The sequence below is a fragment of the Meleagris gallopavo genome, chromosome 1 (genome assembly GCF_000146605.3).
Source record: "Meleagris gallopavo isolate NT-WF06-2002-E0010 breed Aviagen turkey brand Nicholas breeding stock chromosome 1, Turkey_5.1, whole genome shotgun sequence".
Taxonomy (NCBI): domain Eukaryota; kingdom Metazoa; phylum Chordata; class Aves; order Galliformes; family Phasianidae; genus Meleagris; species Meleagris gallopavo.
In genome coordinates this window covers 9583466-9607757 of record NC_015011.2, presented here as the reverse complement: position 1 = coordinate 9607757, position 24292 = coordinate 9583466, and the positions used below count along the sequence as shown (strand labels likewise).

General features: G+C 36.3%; 1 protein-coding gene across 1 annotated transcript in view; it reads left to right on the top strand.

Moving 5' to 3' along the window:
* The window catches only part of CERK (ceramide kinase), a 33450-nt gene extending 9424 nt beyond the window's left edge, over nucleotides 1–24026 (top strand). Inside the window, exons 5-12 of the mRNA XM_031552114.1 lie at nucleotides 424–549; nucleotides 949–1012; nucleotides 6044–6189; nucleotides 14046–14120; nucleotides 15465–15617; nucleotides 17081–17186; nucleotides 19976–20046; nucleotides 23715–24026. Coding sequence (XP_031407974.1) covers nucleotides 424–549; nucleotides 949–1012; nucleotides 6044–6189; nucleotides 14046–14120; nucleotides 15465–15617; nucleotides 17081–17186; nucleotides 19976–20046; nucleotides 23715–23971 — 998 coding nt within the window. The 3' untranslated portion in view covers nucleotides 23972–24026. The remainder of the gene's footprint in view (nucleotides 1–423; nucleotides 550–948; nucleotides 1013–6043; nucleotides 6190–14045; nucleotides 14121–15464; nucleotides 15618–17080; nucleotides 17187–19975; nucleotides 20047–23714) is intronic.
* The last annotated feature ends 266 nt before the right edge of the window (nucleotides 24027–24292 follow it).

Genomic DNA, 24292 nt, shown 5'->3' with positions numbered 1-24292 from the left:
AAGGACTAAAGGCTCAGAGACCAAAAACAGATATTTAACAAAAAATGTTTGTTTGCCTATGCATTGAGTGCATGCCTCTTACTAATGATTTTCTTTTGCATACATTACATGTGGGGCCTGTCTTCCAATAAAGTCATTTAAAAAATGGATTTTATGCGCTTACTAATTGGATCTGTGAGACACATGGCCTGGTCAGTTGTCTCCAAGTGTTTTTTCTATTGGTAACTTTCTTAAAAGGTGACTTTCAAGATAGTGCTTTGGGCCTTTGGTAACTTTAAACCATCCAAACAGTCTAGCTTTATTTAGCTGGATTTATTATGTAAGTGTATTGATCTAATACTTGTTTATTCTATTAAAATAAAAATTTAGAATGTTGTCTGAGGAAGTGCAAATGTTCTAATAGATAACTGTGTTCTATACCAGAGTGTAGACCAAAGCAGTTGCTTGTGTATATTAATCCATATGGAGGAAAACGACAAGGGAAGAGGATTTATGAACAGAAAGTTGCTCCACTCTTTAGTTTGGCTTCTATTTCTACTGATGTTATCGGTGAGTAAAGAATGTTTTAATACCTTGATAAACACTATATAGATTTTAAAACATCTCTGTGTAGCTTAGTTCTTTATTTTATTTACTTTTTTTAAGTTTTGGTACTACTGAATTTTTCCATTTATTAAATACTTTTCCAGTTTTACTGTTTAAAAACAATTGTTCACTTGCGCAGTTTTTAGTGAAATATTTTTTTACATTTACCCTATTCTTCAATTCTTTCCTTGGCATAAAATTATTTGAAGCACGGCTTATGGGCAAGATGATTTTATGGTCATACTGGCAATAGAATTATGCTAATTAATAAATTAATAACAATTTTAACAAATGCGTATACCTTTTTATAACAATATTTTGTAACATTAATTTTTAAGTGTGTACTTTTTCATTTCTTCATAGTAACTGAACATGCTAACCATGCTAAGGACAACTTATTTGAAGTTAATATTAATAAATATGATGGGTAAGTAACTTCATTTGCTTTTTTTTTTTTTTTAAGTTAGCTGGTGTATATGTGTTCTCATCTCTAACTTAAAATAGCATTAATTGATGATATGTTTTTTGCAACAAATCAGATGTGTTCTTTTCCATAGTAGGATGTGCACTTTTAGGGGTGTCAAGGGAAAACTATACCATTTCAGTAAACATATTCTACACATAATATATTCAAGTGAAATATAATGATGTTTGCATGAGGCTGTTGTGCAGATCAGTGTAAGATTACTTTTGCTGGTCCAGAACCTGAGTGTTCTGTGGCAGCCTGGAAAGTATCATGAATTGTTTTGTAGTGCAGATGACTTTGACACATACATGAGTCCAAAAAATTGCTTTTGTGACATCTTGACTATGTGTAAAACCACTCTTGCCAAGTGCAAATAACTGCCAGGTTATTTAGCTTTATATTTTTCACCTGTATTTCTTCTGTTTGTGAAGTTACTGGTTTAGAAGAAGACCTAGCTGAACAGTCAAATTGCATTCTGTTATTATGTCTGCTATAGAAGCAAAATATTTTAGTAAATAAACTAGTCATTCCAGTTCTGTTTCATGACATGAAATGAATTATGTAGTGATAAAATAATGTAATGAAAATGTATGCAGAACCTATGTAAATAAACTCATATCTACAGTATTTTAAAATTATGTCTTCCTATGCTTGGAGGCAGGTGCTTTTAAGCTGGTAAATTACAAAAATAAAAAATCTCCTATCTCTTCAGAGTATTGTTGCAAATCTGTATGCATGGTTGTAAATCAAGTAAGTGCATAATGTTGGCAAATTGTTACAGTTAAAAACTAAATTCACAAATTGAGTTCCTTGACTTTAAAGCAAGATCCTAGACTTGCTTTAAAATGAACAGGTGTTCTTTGTGTTGTTTTGTTTGGTTTTTTTGCCATACTGACACTTTCCTTAATTTTGCAAACATTCAAAGAAAGTAACTTAAAAGTTACCATTTTTAACTATTTCTTTCTCATTTGGCTTAAGTATATGAAGTATGTAATACTGAAGGTTGATGCAGTTTCAGTACAGAATGGGGAAGAAAATTAAGCAAGTCAATGTCTAGAATTGGTTATTGTAAGAAGAGGTTCCAGAAATGGTAATCATTCTGGTCTGCAGGGTTTGTCAGCAGCTATCTAAACAGTCTACTCTGATGTGAGATTCTAGAATCTATAGCTGATCTTGTTAGTTTAAAGGGGAGGACTCCATCTCTACTGCAACCTTATAGTCTTTGTAGATCTAGTCTAGTGAAGTATTTAGTAGTTCAGCATGAAAGTTCTAACGCTTGATATTGATGTAAATTACTATTGATGTAAACTGTATGTGTTGTTGTTGCTAGCTGTGCATGTTTATGTTCTCATTAAGCCCATTTACCATTTCATCAGAAAAGTAAAGGTGAATATTTTTTAGGAAATACAGGAAAACAAATTATTAAACAAATTTTGGCACTTCTAAGGAAGGGAGGAAGACTATAAGTGATGTTGTAATATCAAGTATGAAGAGGGAATCCTTCCCTCTCTAAAAAGACTGTTAACTCTCTAAGTTAAAAACAAACAAGCAAAAACCCACAAAACAAAAACTACTGAATCTTACCATGCAGCATATCTGTATTGAATAGTTTATATAGTATATAGTATTGATAGTTCCATGTTCTAAGAAGTTTAAGAGTAAGATGTTGAGGTGTTTAGTTCCAGACAGAGGCAGTTCTACCATCTTGGGCTATATAGCAGAATTAAAAGGAGAATGAGCCTTCCGTGTTCCAAAGTTGACTTCTAAAATGTGATAGAATCTCCTCCTGGCAACTTGCTTTTACAGCGAATGTCACTTAGTGTAGTGGTACTTGAAACATTTTTTTCACATGTTCAAACAATGCCTAGTGTATACTTCAAGGATTTCTGAATCTCTCTTTGAAAGTTCCAGTTTAAATCTTGTTTTGGTGGGGATTACTTTTACTTTCTTGAATGTGATTGAGATAAAAAATTGCCCAAAGTAGTGCATGTTTTTACAATCTCTTGACTCTTCTGTTCCCAGACTAGGCCTCAGTGAAAGCCTGGGAACCGCAGCTGGGTTTCTAAGCCTGGCTTTTGATCATTATGTACAAGTATGTTTCTGTGGTGAACAATGGCATTAGGAAGCAATTCTTCTACTCATGCTACTTTTTAAACAGCAGATCACGTGGTTAACTGAAAATTAGAAGGGGAAAAAAAAAAAATCGTGTGTTTATCTTCAAGTTCAGTTGACTCTTCTCACATACAGGAAAAGCCTTTTTGGATTCCTACATCCAGTGGTTGTTCACCTGTCCTCGCAGATCACTTCTATTAAGTGACTTTTCCTTCATTGAGTGATAAGATTCTTTATTCAATCTCTTCCAGATTCTCTGTTTAGGAGAGATGTGCTTAAATTTTTTGGAGCTAGATAAAGATTCCTAATGATAATTGCTTCCTTGCCTTCTGAGTGTCTATGTTTAAATCTTTTATATATGTTTTCTGTTTGTTCTTCCCACTTCTCCTAATACAGATATTCTGTGGTGAGTGTACTATTCCAAGGTAGTGTGGCTTTCCCTTGAAGATGATTACTTAAAGTACCATTCATGCATTAACACTGTACGGGTTCTTGTACATTGTTATGTAGAACATAACTGTATTACATGCTGTAATATTGTGCAAATAATGTCTGTGTGTGGAATAAACCTGATATGGGTAAGGATGATAGTGGAACAAGCCTATGTAAAATTGTTTCATTTTTTTCTAGTTTTTGAATTAGTTCAGAGAGGTTGAGGTTGGAAGGGACCATAGATTATTTAAAACTCATTTGTCTCATGGGCTTGCTACTCACCTCCTTTAGCATATCTACGTGAGTCGCTCTGAAAGTAATGCCTCCTATTTATTTCCACGGAAACTACAACAGCTACAAAGAGCACACTAACTATCAGCTACAAAACACTGTTTTTCAACATGGTCACCATCATTATCTATGTTTTCACCAGTAATGCCTGCATGCAAAAAAAAAAAAAAAAAAAGCTTCAAGGCTTTCCCTAGTGTGGCTTGTTTTCACTGCTGTCACCACTGCTGAAACATATCACTCCACTCACTGTGCCAACATCCACTGTTTGTGCTCCACAAATATTCTACAAGCATAGATGAATGTCAGTGAGTGTTATTTTTTCCACACAGAGGAATTCAGTGACACACCTTTGCTTCACACACATTTCTGTGTCAGACACTATTCTGTGAGACTGCTTCTCTGCTGCCATTTGTCACACAGCTGCAAAACGTAATGGATTATTGGGGGGAAGGTTCAAACCCTATTGCCGTACCATCGACATCCACCACAGGTCATGGGCCAGCACAACAAAATAGGAAACGTTAATTTTAAATCAGTCCTTATAGTTTACTGATACCATCTTAACAAGTGGAATGCTATTCCATTAGAAAAATAAATCCAAAATGGAAGAGGCACTCCAGCACTCTCTTAGAGTAGTCCTCCATCAGGTACCTTCATACGTGTCTCTCACACATTGATGACCTGATGTTTGCAATGAGTTTGATCATGCTAATTTTGTGTATGTGATTTATTTCTTTTCAACTGTCAATATTTACCATCAATAGGAATACAGGTTCATATTATTCTGTCATCACTAAGCCAGCACATACTATGTATTACATAAAGAACACTACTAGCATGGCACAGACCTTAAACTGACGTGGAAACTTTTACCTACTTCCTCTTAGAGGCTACTCAGAAAGATGAGACAGGTTTCTGAAGCTGAGAAGTAAAGTAGCTAAGCTTTGAAAAGATAAATTCATTATGAAAATGAGAAACAAAAACCCTTTTATCCCTTCTCTCAGTCTCTTAGGTCTTGACTTAGAGTTGAACAGTGTATTTATAAGACTATCTTCTCCATTCGTGAAATAAAAGATGACTGATTTCTCAGGATTCCCTCATGCTGAAAAAAACAGTAATAAGTAAATGTAAATCATCAGTTCTTAAATGTAAATCAGTTAACTTGTCCAGTGGGATATGTGCTCATTCTGCAATATCTATTGCTGACTGTGGAAGAGTAAGTGTTAGTTTTTGCATTGGAAATAATTGCTGTGGAAAACAGAAAATGTTCCAAATCATGTATGCATAAGTTTCAATTTGTCTCATCTCCATTCAGAGTGTATTTGAACTGCAGTCACTGGAACTCCAAAATCATAAACATTCTTTAACCAGAGTGGGCGTTTTATAAATGTGCATGAAATGTGTACTGCTGTAAAATAGTTTTTTATTTCCTAGTATTTGCTTGGGTGTGAACTCTGCTGAGCTTTAACATATTGAAGATCTGTGTAGCTGCTGCACCATCTCTGATTTGAATTAATTTTGTAAACCAAAGTTTTGCTTCTGGTAACATTCAGAGCTCTGCCTTGTTAGGAGTGGTTATTTAGATATACGTGACTTCTGTCTGTCTGGGCTAGCAGCATGGTCAAAAGAGCATGCAAGCATGTGCTTTTTTGTTTCTGACCTTTATGTAACGTGTGCCCCTATTAAATGTGCAGTGTTAAATCACTTCTGTCTGCATCTACAAATACTGACTTACCTTTCCCTTTTTGTAATTTATAAATACTAACTTACCTTTTCCTTTTTTTGTTAAAACCTAATTGCTATTTTGCTTACTTCAGAAGCTATATGTACAGTCTCGTTCAGCGTTTTCTTTCTGTTTTTATTTTCCACTTATATCTGTCTGTCTGCATACAGCAATAGAGGATAGAGAGGGTTTTATAGGTTGCATTTCAACATTTTTCAAAGATTACAGAACTGTCTAGGTGCATTTATGGTTGTGTAGCTTGAATTTTTTTTCTGCGTTTTGTTTAATGCCAAGTTGACTGTGGGCTATTATAGTCTGTAGAAGTGGATGAGGAGAAGACAACGATTTTGATGTGCATTGCATGCCCTAAGTAGAACATTTGCCGTGTTGTTTATTGACTGTTAGTGTGCATTCTAATTTGTGTTTCCTGGCAGTGTTGTTTGTGTTGGTGGGGACGGCATGTTCAGTGAAGTGATGCATGGTCTCATTGGAAGAATGCAGAAGGACTCTGGCATAGACCAAAATAATCCCAAAGCACCGTTAGTCCAGTGCAATATAAGGATTGGCATAATTCCTGCTGGTAAGAAAGGGTTAACTTTCAGATTACTTCTTTGATTTCTACCTGAAATTTTTTCTTATTCATAACTTCTCAAAATTAGAGCTAAGCTTGAGAAACGAGCAATAGTATTACATAAAAGCACCAAAATGAAATCTTATATGGGTAGTTCTAGAGAAATTTATTGTTTCTTCCTTTCTCTTTTAATTTGTGTCTTATTTTATGTTAATACAAGATAAGATGTGATAGTAATGCTTGCGCTCATCTGAACACATTAATGAGTGAACTTTATTGAACAGAGACTTACATGGAGAAAAATAGTTTTCTAGTTGCACGTGCTCTACAAGGTTAATTAGAATTGCAGTGAGAGCCTCACGGTGTTCTGACAGCAGTTTGATTCTGTTTTGTTGTGTTGTTTGTTTGTTTTTTTACCACTTTGGTTGTTATCACAGAAAGCGTTCAGCAACTGTAGCTGAGGAACAAACAGTCCCCAGGTTCCAGACAGAGCTGCACTTTCTGCCCTGGCTATTTTTTTTAGAGGTGCAAGGTGCTGTAACTTCACAGTTCAACCACATTTTCAGGCAATCCTGACTACTGTTGTTGAAAGGCATTTGTAAAAACTCTCATTATTCACTTCTTTTTGATGATAACTTCTTCACTGATCACAGTAACGCTTTGGATCAATCGTGCTATTAAATGGAGTGGCCCACATGTTATCTCACTCTTCCAATTTGCAGGATACCTTCAAAAGGATACATGCATGACAGTGCCACCCAAAATTTTATTAATTCTTGCAGCTGTTCAGTGGCATCTGCAATTTCAAGGACTGTATGAAAAGACAAGTGCACTTTTCAGTGCCATTGGTATGCTGTTCTCTTTTCTTTGCCAGACACTTGAGATTTGAATTAAAGAACTGAGATGTGAAATAATATTACGAGCATCTGACTAGAACTAAAACACAGACTTTATGAGAAAATTTAACATCAGCAATAAAAATACATCAGGTGAAATAGAATATTTCTACCCTCAAGCATTAGGTGACTTTTTTATGTGCCTTGTATCTTTGCGAAGAATGCATCTAAACCTAAATGTCTGAATTGTTGCTTGAAAGAAGGGTAACTTACATTAGTAGTACAGTAAGGATTAGTTACCTGCAGGTTGTAATGTGAATATCGCTTTATATTTTTTCATTCCTGCTAGCTAACATGTTAAAAGTTCTGTGTGGGACTTACTATATATAGGCAGACTCTGATCTTATTTGCTGAACCTTAGTATTAAAATCAGATGTAAATTAAAATAGTAGAATGTGAACTGCTCCACCCTTCATCTCCCTTACTTAGTTTTGTTTATTAGATTAAGAGTTTTTGCTTATATGATTTGGTTTCAGAAAAATTTGGTTCTTGGTGATATTACTTGACGTAAGTAGACATTTAGAAAAAAGAGAACATTATTATTGAAAGTTATTTCTTTGCCCATAGGAAAGGAGAATGAACTAGAAGCATCATAAAACTGAAAGATTAACCTTGCTTTTTCAACAGTTTCTTCATGTGTTGTTCTTTTTTCCAGTTGCAACCAAAAAGTATGAGCTTCACTGAGGATTTAGTATTGCTAACATGTATCAAGTTATTTTCTTCTCAGATGTGCTTTAGTGCTTTTGTGAATATTGTTGTGTGTTGTAGCTGTTTGCTGTCTGAATGCATGCTACATGCTGCGTTCCCAAACTAGCATGAGGTACAGCCATGTAATCAGTGCTAAGGCTCAAACATTTTCAAGTCGTTATTCTTTACAGTGGTGTATAAGGAAGCTTGAAGTTCTGTTAATTAGTTTTTGGATTTTAGAAGCAGTGAAGATAATTCATGTCTTGATCAGTTTATATTGTGCAGTATTTAAAATGCTTTGTTAATGAAAATACAAGAAGATTGTTATAGGAATATGAATTTGGTCTGTTTATCAAACTCACTGAACAAATCTTCACCCTTTCTTAACATACACAGCTATTGTAGAGACCTGAAATTGTGTATGAAATAACCAAGGCTGTTCAATGCAGTGTGCTTGGGATGGCAGCATGATTTTTTTTTTTCCAGCTTCTGCTGAAACTTCTAGTGAAGCTGTCTTCGGTGCTGCTTATGTGACTGCTGGCAGGCAGCGTGCTTTACTTGAGGTGATGAAGCTCTGAGCATGTATTGACTCCAGCAGATCCTTTGTTCCCAAAGAAAGTAGAGTTTGTTGCCAGATAAATGAAATCCTTAAAAAGAGGTAGTTGTATTTCTTTGGGTTTTGGTTTTGGTTTTGTTTTTCTAGCTAAACTGACAGTCCTAAAATAAAAAGTGAAAAGGGGTAATGCAGTGCAAATCATAAATAGAGGAAAGCTTCATCCATAGTGCTTTTTCAGTTCATTACAACCAACGTTTTCTTCAAACCTTGAGAACATGTCAGTGGATATTGAAGGCGAACGTAACCCAGAGATTAAGTTCTAAAGTCTAGTTTATTTTGTGTAGTTTATTCAGTATTGACAGGAGCCTGGGGTAAGGTGACAGCATCTCAGTGGGTTTGCTGTATTAACATGGCATATTGCTGTGCTTTTGTTGTGTAGAGACTGTATTGGAACTAGCACTCAATTCAGCAGACTTGATCTTTGCTCAGAGACTGGCAATTAATTGAAGGTTTGAAACTACAAATGCAACAAATGTTAAAGTGTTTTAATGCAAAATCTCTGATCTTTTTTGAGGAATTAGCTTTATTTAATAGGCAGAATCCCATTCTCTGTTAACTTCTTAAAATTTAATAGTTCTTGTAAGGCATTTCTGTCTGAATAAAGCCTTTGCTTGGCCCTTTTAGGATAGCTGGCAATGAACTGTTTTGATTCCTTTATATTATGTCTTTTGTTTAAGAAAAATAAAGTTGTTTTATGATTTCTTGTGTATTTTTATGAAATAACTTGTATTTTAGTTTACATGAATAAAGGCTTCTATTCAAATATCTTTTTTAATTTCAAAATAAATATCAATAAAAATTAGCCATTTTTTAAATTTGCGAGTTGACTGTATCTCCTGTTGAAAGTACTCAGAAGTTGTAGCAACCAGACAGTTCCACACTGTAGTGTGGTAACTAAAAGGCAGTGTGCATACAGAAACTTCTCTTTACTTACTATTTCCTGCTAGTACCAGCTAGCCTTAAAGCAAATTCAGCTGTGGTTTTTCAGTATATCCAGAGTGATTGATAGTATGCCTACATAAAACTTAAAGTCAGAGAGAACCTTTTATGTTTTAAATGTGACATTGAGGTTTTGTCCAGATTTTTACTTTTAAAATTATACGCTCTAGAATAAGCCAGAGTAATTCTTTTTTTTTTTCTTTTTTTTAAAAACTAAACCTAGCATAGAAAAAGGAGACAAAGCCATCATCTGCTGTTGGAAGCTCCTCTAGTAAAAGAGATCAGATTAAATGCCTTTGTGATCTCAGCAGGTAAAAAAATCTTGCTGCACTCTGTGTTAAGGCATAATACTAATGTGGTTTCACTCCTTATGGAAGCTGATGGCCTACCCTGGGAGCAGAGGAAGAATCTTCCAAGTGCTAGGGAGGATTGTATAACATGCAGAAACAATATGTTAATTGCTGTCATAATTGAAGCTTCTAGCATATCCAGTTTTTTCTTGTTTTCCCTTCAGTCAAGGGTATGACCTAATGTCTAGGATTAAGGCGTATGTGCTGAATGTAATCAGCATATTGATGTGTAACTGTGCAAAGTAATGCTAAAAACTGCTAAAAAAGGCTTCTTGCATGAAAAATGGTGGGGGATTCATTCACAAGTTTCTAAAGCAGATAGAAATAAAATCATGGAGTGTGACTGGATCCCTATACTACTGTCCTCTGGGCTGTAAAAATTTTTTAAAGATTCCGGTGTATCCACAGCCTTCCCTGTTACAATGTTTGTAATATTTAATGATCTTTGCAGTTTAGTTAGCATCTCATTTCAAGGTTGAATACATTCAATTTGGAAGCTGAAGTCCAGTGTTTTATGTTGCACCTTTGTAATTCTAAATCAGTTATACTTGTGGAAATGGCAGAGCTAAATACTACACTGAACATGCTGGGACTGCTGTGAGGACAAGTCAGATGAGATAAATTTCATCTTTTAAACTTGCCATTATTGTTATTTTTGTTGTGCTGTGATATTTAACCTCTGGTGAAGTGATTATCTACCAAAAATAAAACGTACAGACGAAAAAAAAAAAAGTCTCAGATCCTTTGGAGGTGTTTCTGTTTAAGCCAGCCTGTTATTTCAGAGATGTGAAATTGGTTTCTTGGTTTCTGAATGCCCAGATCATTTATGTCTCCCAACAACAGTATCTTTGCTTACTTTTGAACATGTCAGGTCCTCATCATTTGAAAATCACTTCCCAGAAAAGTCACCTTCTAGGTATTTCAAAACACCAAGCCACTCAAACAGGAATACGCTGCTACTCTGCCTTTAAAGTGATTCACTTAAGATTTTATTATTAGGGTGACTTAAGAACAATTTACAGGAACCACACTAAAGCTGTTTATTTGCAGTGCAAAATACTGTTACCGTGCTAATTTTTCTTTGAGAATCCTGCCAGTGCTGTATAAGTGCCTTCCTTGTGACCAGTTTGTGTGGGCATCCTGCATGAAGCAATGAGTGTTTCTATTTTATTACTAAATTCATTACTTACCAAAGGGTCAGCATCTGACTGTTACTTCTGTCATCTGCTTAGTTTAGTACTTAGTCTTACAGTTCTTTGGGATTTGTTCACATTTCTGTCAATGAAAGTGTAAAAATGAATAGTCGTAGCCCCAGCAGCATGTGTTTTGTTTTGAGCAAATTACTGGTAAGTTAGTAGTCTTGATCATTTTTTCAAAAGATTAGTTTGAATACTTTGCTTTTCTCTCATTTATTTCAGCTGTTAATTGTTGATTTTTATCCATAGAATCTTATGGCACGAATTCTTCCATACAAAAGTAAGAATGCCGTGTTTTTACTCATCACTGTGGTAGTTCTGTGACTGATCTAAAGCTTGTTAAGTGGTGTCTGAGCACCTTGGAGGAGGGAAGATTTAGGTCGGATGTCAGGGGGAAGTTCTTTACAGAGAGAGTGGTGAGGTGCTGGAACAGGCTGCCCAGAGAGGTTGTGGATGCCCCGTCCCTGGAAGTGTTCAAGGCCAGGCTGAATGGGGCCCTGGGCAGCCTGGTCTAGTATTAAACGTGGAGGTTGGTGGCCCTGCCTTGGCGGGAAATGTTGGAGCTTGATGATCCTTGAGGTCCTTTCCAACCCAAGCCATTCTGTGATTCACTGGTCCGGACAATTTGTCTGCTCACAATTGTTAGATGATATTTTCATGTACATACGGTGGAAAGGGGCTGTCTGGTTACAAATCTGGTTATTTAACTCCACTGCATCTTCTGTAATGCAGACTCTTACCTTCTTGGCTTTACCAGAAATGTTTCATGGAGAGTATGAGTTACAAGCTGTCTTATCTAAATAAATACATATTAATCACTTCTCCTTACAGTTAAACAAAAGTTAACTTGATTCATTTTTATATCATTAATATGTTAAATGTTTTAAATTTGTAGGAGGATAGAACATAGAAGAATTTGCCTGTATAGCAGTTGTGTGGCTATATAAACCCTCCTAATAAATACTCTGGGGAAAATGGATTAATGAGACATACATGATATGTGATAAAGATTCAAAGCAATTAGACCCATTTTGTCATGGACCAGCTAAGCTAAGGCTAAAGAGTTGCTCTGTCCTCTGCACACCATTCTCAGTAGATTCTTAGTATTAAAATGTTTGGGATGAGAACTTCCTGTAGCTGAGGTGCTTTAGGTATTTAGTCTGGGATTCAGCTGTTTATCTACAGTGGCGTAGTGCCCTCTGAAATGTATTAATCCCCTATGTCTAGTGTACTACAGGAGCAGTTGGAAGCCAAGCAGAGTCATGTGTAGCACTTCAACACTGGTGGCTGCTGTTGTTTAGGTAACAGGATTAATCTTCTTAGGAGAAGTTCCAAAGTGGAATCGATTTTCAGATCTTGATTATTATGCTTGACTGTCTGCATGTTTGGTGGATGCCTGAATTCATGTTATAATCAGGAAGTGCCTAATCACTACAGTCAGAGGAACCTGTCAATCCTGTGTTGTAACTGGCAGTACTTTGCAGATGTCTTATTTTCTAGGGCCCTTCAAATGATTCAAGATGCTGAATGGGACTTCAGGGTAATCCTCATAGCAGAATACAGCTTGAAGAAAGTTGAAAGGCTGGATAACTGGCTAGGTTGAGATTGGACTTGATGATCTTGAAGGTCTTTTCCAACCTGAGCAATTCTATGATTCAAAGTACTAGGCTTGTACGTTGAGCAGAATAAGAACGGCTTATATCTTCTTGTGGCTCTTTTTTTTGTTTATTTGTATCTTTTTAAAAGTAATTAGTTTTATTTTTTGCTTTAGTGGAATTAATGAGTATAGATGACAATATGAGGCACAAGTAACATTTTCTGTGTATCTTATCTAATGTGATATTGAAAGAAATTGCAGTTGTTTCCTCTTCAGCTACATATGCTTGCAATGGTACACTTGCAGCATCACAAACCTCCATCTTCGAGGAAGGAGATCTTAATCACAGTGTTTCTTTTGTTCTGCAGCTCTGCTTTTTTTTTAACTGGCTCCTGGAGCTGCTCCTTGCTCGCAGTGGCTGCCTTCTGCATAATGTTTGCTTGATAGAAGCTTCTTGTGCACATAACTGATAGGGGAAATGATGTCCGTTAACTGAGAAATGAGTCAGAGGCAGAGGATTTTTTTGGTGTTCCCATTCATGATGGTACATGTTCTCATTGCTTTCAAAGCGAGAAAGAATCATAAGTGAATTTTTAAACAGTGATTGGTCATTCTTCCATTTCTAATTTTCTATTTTACTTCAATTTAGAAATCAAGTGCTCTCTATCTGGTTGTGAATCAGTAGCAAATCTAAGATTAGATATGTAAACGAAGTAAGTTTTTGTTTTCGTGTTCCCAGCCTTCTCTTTCAGGGAATTTCTTTTGTGGAAAGTCAGTAGAAAAACTACAAGATAGATTTGGAGTCATGTGCTGTAACAAATTATATGCATTGGTACATCTGACACTGACTTCCAAGTGCTTGCTGCAGAATAGAATTCAGAACTCTCCAGTAGGCTCTTAGATAGTTGTTACAGGGCTTGAGAGAGTGTTGTCTAGCTCTATGTGGCAGCTAATAGTACTGAGTGGGCATACTGAGTGAGGAGTGGTCTGAAGTAGTTAGAAAAAACAGAATGCAGGTGAAACCTAAATCTTAGATTTTTATGCTTTTAGATATTTTGCTGAAGACTGTAAAAGCGTATTTCTGTCTAGTTTGCTCTCCTATCAGTAAATCAACTCCTGAAAGCAAATATTAACTTTCAAATAATTGAACAACACACAGGTTTGTGTTTTTAAGATGCACTGGAGGAAGGCGGGGATGTTGACAGCCTGGGACTTAGAGCACGCCCCAGAAAGTGGGAGACTGGTATCTCTTCTTGAGATCAGCATACACCTTTCTCCATTCCCTTCCATAACTAATGCAAAAGCTGTAACAACGTCCCTTAATCTTCTGATTTTCCTTCACTAACTGCTGTACATTAATTTCATACATACTGGAGGGCCTTTGTACAAGAGCAAATAGGTTCTATTTTCTGCAGGAAGAAAGTTACTGTTCCAATATAAATCATAATTTTTGTATGTATTTACTTTGTTCCATGAAATACAAACAGGCAGGCTGCAATAACATAAAGCTTTTATTTGGAGTACCATACCAATAGTGCTTGCTTTGAAAAGATATAAAGTAATTTCTTGGTCTTCATTTTTCAGGCTCAACAGATTGTGTATGCTATTCAACTGTTGGTATTTCTGATCCAGTAACATCAGCTCTTCATATTATTATAGGTGAGTGGTCACAGTTCACTGTTTGCTATGAAAATACTATCGTGCTCTCTAGCATGATATTAAAATAGCAGAAAAATAGAATAAACAGTGTAAATTATTGGATGATAAATCTCTCTTAAAGAAAGCTATCATGAGTAGCTTATACATTTTAGAAAACATTATTTGTGTAAGTAATCTTGTGCAATTTAATACTTTCATGCTAGGTTACAAGTGTGACTTCTGTTTGACTGGAATTGCTTATAATTGCCACTTTGTAATCTGAAAATCGTATAGTCGAGAAGAAGGTAGGGAGGAAGACGAATAGTTGTCTGTAAATACTTGTTTGATACGTTACCATCAGTAAGTGGAGATACTGACACTGCCACTGTTAAAGTCCTCAAGTAATACAGTCCCCGAATTGTATTGGGATTAAAAGAGGTGGAGATAGCTTGTGCATTCACTGTATTGTGACTAGTGATGTCAGTCCTATCAGCCACATAATGAAGAATCATAGTCATGTAGTTCTTTATACTTTGTTTGAAAAATTGTACAAGATAGTCAGTTATAAGCATGTTGTATAAGGATGGGATTTCCAGATGATTGTTACTTCACCTGCTTACTGATTGCATAACAGTTGCAATCTTAGGAGCCGTTGTTGCAAAGACTTACAGATGTGCTTCTCTGCTTACTTATGGTTAAAATTGTACAGCACGTCTGGAGTTTAGCACCACTTGACTAGGATTGAAGAGCTGTTTCCAATATGTACTTAGCATCACAATATTTTAACTGGACTATTAAACGGGCATGTAAATATAGGTATTTAAATTTCTATGTGTGTTTCTTAATTATGTGGAAAGGACTTCACAGTGATCTGTGCTGAAAGGATGAGAGACAATGGGCATAGAGTTAAACAACATACTGTCAAACTTTTTAAAATAAGTAGAATACAAGGCAATAGAAAACTACATCAAACCACTCCCAAAACTTCCACTACACGGACATCAGAGTCCTCTTGTTATTATGAAATACAGGACCTAGTATTCAGTAGATCTACAGATGTTGCTTTGACTTCTTGTATGATACACCCTCCCACTCCTACACTGCATGAGTGTAAAGTCATCTTTGTGTATTTCTAGAATACTGGCCATTCTTTTCACTTAGTACTAAATGGTTTTTAAATATTAAAAGAAATCAGTTGTCCAAAAATATTTTCTTCTTATGCAAGTACTAAAAAAAGTGTACACGATGTGTATAAATATAGGTTACGGGTTTTTTATTTTAAAAGTCTGTAATATTGAAGCTATTATCACATTTGCATCTTGAAACAAAAGCAGCCTTAATAGAACCTTGCACTTACCTTTGTAGGTGACTGTCAGCCTTTGGATGTCTCATCTGTGCATCATAACAACACATTTTTGAAGTATGCTGTATCATTGTTGGGTTACGGTTTTTATGGAGACGTTTTGAAAGACAGTGAAAAGAAACGGTGGATGGGTCCGATGAGATATGACTATTCAGGTAACTTGAATAATTATTATGTTCTTATGTAAGCATATTGGAGCAGCTGATATCCCTTCCCTGAACCAAGCTTCTCTGAACCTTATAAATGTAAGGAACTTGGTTTTAAATTTCTTGTGATGCCAATTACATTGAATCATGTTGTCTCAGAAGGCCAACCGTATTCTAGGCTGCACTGAAAGAGGAGTGGCCAGCAGGGTGAGGAAGGTGATTGTCCCCTTCTGCTTTCTCCTTGTAAGGCCCCACCTGGAGTGCTGCATCCAGGCCTGGGACTCTAGATGCAGAGCTGTTGGAGCAGGCCCAGAGGAGAGCCACAAGGATGCTCAGAGCACCTTTCCAAGAAGAAAGCCCGAGGGATTTGAGCTTCTTTGTGCTGGGGGAGAGAAGGCTCCAGGGAGACGAGTCCTCAGTGGGGCTTTCCACTGCTTAAAAGGAGTTTATAAACAAGATGGAGACCAAGTTTTTGCATAGTCTCTTAATGACAGGAAAAGGAGGAATGGTTTTAAAGTAAAAGAGGAGAGATTTAGATAATATATCAGAAGAAAATTTTTGACTCAGAGGCACTGAAACAAATTGCCCAAAGAAGTTGTGGATACCACATCTCTTGTGGCATTCAAGACCAGGTTGGATGGGGTTCCAGGCAACCTGGTTTGGTGGGAAGCGTCCCTGCCATGGCAGGGGCTTGGAACTAAATGATCTTCAAGGTTCCTTGCAGCCCAAGCTGTTCTATGATACTGTGTTCTGTAAAAGTGTGTAACTTGAGGAATACCGTTAAGAGTTTGCTTTTATTGAAGTATGAATTTGACAAAATAGCACAGTTAGCAGATTAACTTGTAACTAGTACTTTCATATTTTATGATCTTATAAAGAAACAAAAAATTTTGAACTGTCATGAATGATGTTGAAAGCAAATCTAACTAAAATTTGATTATCTTCTTTAGTAGTAAAATTGCTAGCACTTTAGCACTGTATCACCTCTCGCCTAGTGATTGCTGCCCAAAATTAATATCTTTTTGGTGTTAATCATTTTGACTTTCTTAGTTGGAAAGAGGGTCTCTTCTGTTCTGGACATCAGCTCATGAACTGCTTGTATCTTTCAGCTTTATGGACAGAGCTTAGTGATTTAGCCCAGGTAACTAATATTTGGGCAAATCTTATACTACCGGAAAGTATTTTTGACTTTTTTGATTTACGATATGACTAAAATTTTCAGTTGTCTTCTAAAGACATCAGTCAGAGTAAGAGCCCTGCATGGAAACGTTAAAGTCTTTGTGAGGGAGAGAAGAATATGTCCTTTTCCAGTCTAAGACATCAGAACACAAAAAGCTGCGAGCTTGGGGAGAAAAGCTATTTTTTGTGGTCCTTAGAGAAGGAAGGAGAACAACAATCAAAGGATGTAAGCAGAGGTGTTTGCAATGTGGCTTTGTAAAGGCTTAATGCTGCTTAATACCTCTTTTATGTAGGCGTCAAGACTTTTCTTTCTCATCATTACTATGAAGGAACAATTTCTTTTCAACCAGCAAAACACACACTGGGATCTCCACGAGATAAAGATAGCTGCAGAACAGGGTAGGCTACTGTTTATCTCTGGATACTGTTTGTAAATGTATGTAAATTGAGGTTACAGCAATGTTGTTATTTAATATCAAAACACTTGCTCTGAAGAGATGTGCTTTTTAAAAAAAAAATTTACTCATTAAAGGGAATACCATATTTTTTCAGGTTAGAAAAAAAAAAAGTAATTTTTTGTTAGTGTCCTCTCACTCCTAGTTTTAGATTAAACAAAGCTTAACAGCATGCTGTTAAAAAGATACTGAGGGCACTATACTTTATTACTGCTAATGAATGCCAACTTTGGATGCCTCAAAGTTTCTGAAAATGGGAATAATTAATTTTCAAATGTTCACACTGTAATTCGAACTAACAATTTTATTAATGTTTCGGTCTCGTGACAACAACTTGTTGTGAGAATAGGTCATTTAATAAACTGCTGTCTGTTTAGTCTTTTTTTTGTAGAATATTACCCTCTGAAAATTTAGTGTGATATTCTTCACTTGTTTATTCAGTCAAGGGGTCTAACAATCTTCTCACTTTTCTTCCTTTCTCTTTGCGTTCTCTTGCTTCAAGTTACGTGTTATTATTTATTATTCTTGATATATAATTGCAGCTAACAGAGATATAGCAATTGTCACAGTAGCTAACAGCGCAGCAGGGTACAGAGGAGTCAGAAACTGTGAAACTACATGGAATACAGTACCTGGTCTCCAGGAACTAGCTAGAGCTACAGTTCTGACACATCAGGTGCCTTGATGCTAGGGGTGCTCCAGATGGAGAAAACTGTCATCCAGGTCTCGGTATGGAAGAGTGCCTGATGTGTCTCCCTGAACCTGGGTTTATGGGCAACAGTGGCCTCACCTGTAAAAGGTGTGTTTTGGTAAAACACTGAATTGCCATGAAAGTATAGAGGTGAGCAAGCTATCTAGCAACTGAGAAGATTAACAGTAGATTGAAAATATCTTTCCAGAGACAGGAGCCCAAATCCTTCAGTGCAAGGAATGAGTGAAGTGTGTGATAGTCACTGAAGACTGCTTCCTACAGGAGACAGAGGAAACCACCTGCAAACCTGACTGATGTTTTTTATGACTAAAGAACATTCTTTATAAAACATAAATTTTGTGGAGGAGTGGCACCCATCTGTCAAGTTGGAGCAACCTCTGCAAACAGAATGGCTAGCCTTGTAAGGAGGGTCAGATTATAGGTGTGCTGAGGCTTTCTATATTTTGGAGAGAAGAAAAGGCCATAATAGGTACTGAGAAAGTGTATAGAAACTACACTGGAGAGTAAGAGCTTCCCCCCCATCATATCAACCTGACTGGGAGTCTATTTCAAGTACCTCAGCACAAACACATGTAGTATGTTGTGTGAAATGAGAAGTTATAATTGCATAGCTAGTGTCTGCATGATTGCAGAGCTAGTGTCTCCTTGAGACTGCATAGAAAGGGTAAGATTGCCCACGTGAGTACTGTATGCACGTGAACTCTTTGGACTTGAGGCAGTCTTATCTAGTGGGTGACAACTCAACTGCAGCAGGTGGTTTGGAAATGGACTTTAAAGTCCCTTCTGACCCAAACCATTTTATGCTTTTAGACAGCTGGAGGAAATGAAGATGGGGATGTGGCAGTTGATGGTAGACTTGGCAGCAGTGACTGTGAGATTACAAAGGTTAAAATCCCCAGAGAAAAAAGCAAGACAAAATGTAGAATTACAGCCCTGAATTTCAGAAGAACAGATGTTGGTTTATTCAGGAATCTTGGCAAGATCCCATGCAACAGTGGAGGACAAAGAGGTCTAGAAGAGTTCATTGGTTTTTAAGGATGTATGTAGTACATGAACAGACCATTCTGATATGCAGAAACTTGAATAAACATGAAAAAAGAGCAGTGTGATAATGCAAGATCTGGCCAAAATCAAAATGTAACTGAGAAGTAAACAGAAACTAGAGGTGGAACGGGTTGCCTCAGAGGAGCACAGACACATTGGCTCAACATGTAGGGATGCCACTGGGAAAGACAGAGTATGGGTACAGTTGAAATGAGTGAGGGATATGAAGAGCATTATGTCATGAAAGGGATTATTTATGGATGTCGATCATAAAAAGGTGGAAGGAAATGTGGGCCTAGTGCTTAGTAGTGCAGCGGACCCAATGACAAAAGATAGGGGAAATGCCTCCTTTGCCTGTGGATGAGAGAGAAACGGTGTTAAATACCTTAATTTTAGCAAGGCCTTTGATAGTGTTTTCTGTAGTATTCTTAAAATTAAATCAATGAACTGTATACTACGTTAGTAGATAGATGGAAAACTGGTTAGGCTATATGGAAAGATTTTGAGTGCTGTGTCCAACATATAGCAAATTACTAATGATGTGCCTCAGAAAACAATTGTGAGGCCAGTACTTTGCAGTACCTTTATTTAAGACTTGGGATGGCGGTACAGAATGAACTGACAGTGGTTTTATGGATGGTAGCAGGTTTGGAGGAGTGGTCAGTATGTTGAATGTCAAGGCTGCTGCTGAGATGGACCTTGGCAGGCTGAAGAAATGGTTGAAAGAACACTGTGAAGTTCAGGAGGAGGAATGTGAACCTGGGGTTATGTGAGGTTATTGCTTACCTCCAATAATCTTCAGCAATGTATTTAAATACCTGTAGGGTCTCCAGGACTATCGTGATTTATGCTACATCAAGGTTGGTGCCATGCTTCATCTTATAGAGGGGGAAGTTCTTACAGTTCTTACAGTTATTCAGTTCGTGCTTTACCTAATATCTTTGTTTTCAGGCACTGAGTAGTATTTCTGTTTTCAGATGTTATGTTTGCAAGGAAAGTGAGCAACAACTGGCAGAACAACGCAAGAAGTGTGGATTCAAACATGAAGGTAACTTATCATAAAAAGGAAAATGATTTAGTATTATGGAACTTACTGTTTTTCTGTATATATCAGCTCAAGTGTGTTTGTCGTTGCAGGTTGCTAGAATGATGTTTCTTTTAAGTTTAAAAAAAGATAAGTGAAGAGCTTGTTAAGGCATCACTTCCACCCAAGCCTCAGACAATTCTGATAAAATTGTATTAACTACTTACATATTTTGATGTGTTAGGCTTCCTTAAGAAAGATATGTTCAGTGAGCTGGGATTTTGTCTTACTTTTGTGAGTAGGATTTGAGTGATAAACTGTGAGTCAGTACAGAAAGAAGTTCAGTGAGAGAACTTCTGGAATAGATGAGGATTCAGCTTAGTGTTTGTTAACGCACAAGACAACCTTCTTTAAGTTGTTAAATACATGTGAGACAGTGAATTTGGATAATAATAGCCTAGCTAGCAAATTTAATTATTTGTAAGTAAATGGAGGAATAAATCTAATTTAAATGAGATTTTTCTCATCTTTCTCTCATTATGTTATACATATATATGTTATGTAACATATATGTTACGTTATATATATCCTCTTCTCATTCCAGGCCCTATGTCTACACTTTCATATGGGCATACCTTTTCCTTTGTTTTGTTAAAGCAACAATTTACATGCTGGATGCTATGCAGTAGTCTTCTTATCTCTTTATGTCCAATTACTACTAGTAGGAAGCACTTCTGACTTTGCAGAAAGAAAATATGGAACTTCAATTGGCTGACTTTAGTCTCTGGTCTCAGATTGTCTTCTTGAATATCCCCTCTCAAACAGCAAGCAAACTTACTCTGGGGGCTTGTATATGCTCTCTCTTTTTTTTCTTGCAGAGCCCAGTGCATAATACTATAATTTTCTTAACACAACAATTGGTCCTTATGACCTAGTTTGTCTTGTAATCACAATTACTTTGCACAGTTTCTGTGTGTGGTTCTAGCCATTTGTTTGCAAAGAGTATCATCATGCTGTAGAGATTCACTGGTAGCCTGTAAAGCCTGTATAACTGAATTGAAGCATAAATAAAAGAAATCACTTTACATAATATCATTTTAGGTATTAAATGTGATACCAAGATTCTTTTCAGTAAGAAAATCTCATGAGTAGGAGGAAATAATTGTAGTTAGAAATTGCCTTTTTTCTTTTTTTGGGTGTTTTTTTTTGTTCATTATATTTGTTTTTAATAGCTTTGATCCAGCAAAGGAGCAAGGGCTGAAGAAAGTGTAATACATATATTAGTTGAACAATTGACTGCTATCGTCTGCTTAGCATGAGACATGCAAATAATTTTGTAGGACACTGTTCTAAATTTTACTTTCAGTAGCTGCTTTTCTTTGCTGTGTAGTCTCTTCTCCATGTAGTAAGTGAACAGGAACAATTCACTATTCTTGATTTCTCCAGCCTTTTCTTCTCCCAAATAAACAGCTGTTTCTAGCTGAATTTCACTGTTTCCAGTTTTGTTACATCAGTGTCCCAGATTGATATTGCTGATTGTACCAGTATTGCATAGGTCATCCAATTAAGTAGATGCTGTTGGCTTTTCAAGGTTCAGCTCCCCTACAGGTGGTCTCCCTCAGTTCTCTATACAGTCCTTCCAGTAACTCCCCTTACCGCCTGTGAAATTCAGACATTCTGCATGATGCTGTCTGTAACTTTTCTCACTTTCTCACACTGAGAACTGCTGGGTTGCACAATATCTCATGTTTTCAGTATTTTCTTATGTTCTTTTTGACTGCCTTAGTCTCAGAACGGTCTCATCATTTGCCTGCAGCCTGAACAAGTCATTCTGTAGTTTGATTTATGTCTTTGTTTTTTCTTAAAATACACATTTTGAAACTAATTTAAATGATTTCTCTCTGTAATGTCCTTTTTGAAAGCACGTAAAAAATGATCAGCAGTAAAGCAAACACAAACGATACTTAAAACCACTCTGGCAAATGATGCAAAAATGTTGAATCTAACAAAGCTGCGTTTCTTTTATTACTGATTTGTTTATCAGAACATATGGAGGATAGACTAGATGGAAAAAGATATGAAGTTCTTTTTAGTTTGCTTTAAGACTTCTGTCATATTACAATCCTACTCTGGTTTTCCTGGTGTTGAATTTTTTTAAGTACTAAAAAAGGGGGGATGGCAAGAAGTTTCAAAGAATTTTTAAAAATAATTAAAAAGAAAGAAGTTCAAGAAGATAGAGAAGTTGAAAGAACAAAGATGAGCTACGTTATTTTTTTTCCTTCTTTCTTCTGGTGTATAGAGCTTTGAAGAGGTCAATTCAAAGTAAATGTATTATAGAATTTAGGTCCACCATTTACCTAGGCGATGGTGGTAATGACTCTGTAAAGTAAATATAACAGATGAGATAGTGAGATTTAAGAACTAAGATAGTAAAAAATAATGGAATTGCAGGACATGAAATATCTATGTTCAAGTCATCTATTGTCTCATCAAGGAAGCACCTTGAACAATTAATTATGAATTAACCCCAACATGAGCAACTGAATAATATTAGATTTCTAAGTTGCTATTAGTTAGTTAATATGGCTCAAAAACTAGCTGGCTGTGGTTTGACGATCAAATTGGTTAAACAAACTTTCATAAACAAACTTTATCTTGTCTGTTCCTTAATTTTTACCCCGATCATTTACAGTGACACTTGGACTACAGTTTTCAAACTGTGCATCTCCATAGACTATTCTAGGATCATTAGTTCTGTGGAGTTTTTCATTTGATATATCTGAGCCCACTTATATTTGGAGATGAAGCATAATGTTATGGCTGCTTTATGGCTTTTTTTATTGTAGTAAGGAAGGCAATCATGTTTAATGTAAAAATGCAAAGGCTTTTCTAATCTATTTTTATCCTTATACAAGAAGCGGTGCCAGTATAAACAGTTTTCATTCCAGAAATTTCCTCTGCTTCCTGTTAGTATCTACTTCATCACACGTTTAAAGTCAGTTTAGGTCTAATATAATAGAACAGTGTTATATTACTGAAAACATTTTTTCTTCCCTGCAGTCCCTGAATATTTTTGCAATATCTTTGTTACTACTGTTCATCTGCAGGCATTTTTTTAGAAGTTCCTTAACAGGCTGCTGATATGCTGCATGCTGGCCCTTCCTGAACCCGGGGTCATCTTCTCTCTTTTGATCTTTTTTTGTTTTAGTTTGGCTTTGTTTGTTTTTCAATATAGTTTGTGGCATTGAGGCTGAAAGAGGAGTGGGTTGGAAACCAGACACTAAGCCACTATCTCTGCATCATTGCTTGCTTAAGAATAACATGTTGAACAGTAAGAATAAAATTAAAAATCCCCCTGAACATTTTAACCTGCAAGAGTTATAACCTGCCTGTCTCTTTTCCTTGCCTGAAACTTAGTGATTTTACCCCCAAAACATCGATCTTGAATTTGATATGCCTATTTCAGAAATGATAAGCAGCACTAGAAAATAATGATGGTGTGTGAAGGGAGGAAGCAACTTCTTCTGTTAATATATGAAATCTAGGAGTCTTTTTTTGTTTAGATACGTATTGACAGTGCATAAACATGGCTAGTAAAATATTGTACCATGCCAATAAAGAATTGCTTCTTACTGTTCTCATGTGTAGATCAAACAGTATCCGATATCCATGTGTTTATTGATGTGTTTCAGAAGATGAAGAAGAATGGAAGGTTATTAAAGGAAAATTTCTAGCCATCAATGTAGTAAACATGAGCTGTGCCTGTCCACGAAGTCCAAAAGGTCTTTCACCAGCAGCTCATCTAGCAGATGGTTCAGCTGACCTCATTCTAGTTCGTAAATGCTCCAGATTTGATTTTCTACGTTATCTTGTCAGACATACAAACCAACATGACCAGGTATGTATTCCCTTTGGCAGTGAACTCTCCAGAATAAGTTTTAAGGTGTGAATGCTGATATTTATACATGACAAAAAAGTATACCTACAAAATATTTAAAAAAAAAGAAAAAGCTTATGCATTTTGTGTGACTTAATCTGAATATGTGTGCCATCACAAAAATCGCTTTAGCTAAAACCAAGTCTTGGGCCGTAGCGTTTTAACTAAATTCCACTTATGCTGTCTTATACCATTTTTCCATATATTTAATATTTGGATGATACTTAAACTCTTTTGGCTGCCAGGGCACACTGCTACTTCAGATTCAACTTGCCATCAACTAGAACCCCCGGATTCTTTTCTGTGGGACTGCTCTCCATCTTATTGGCTCCC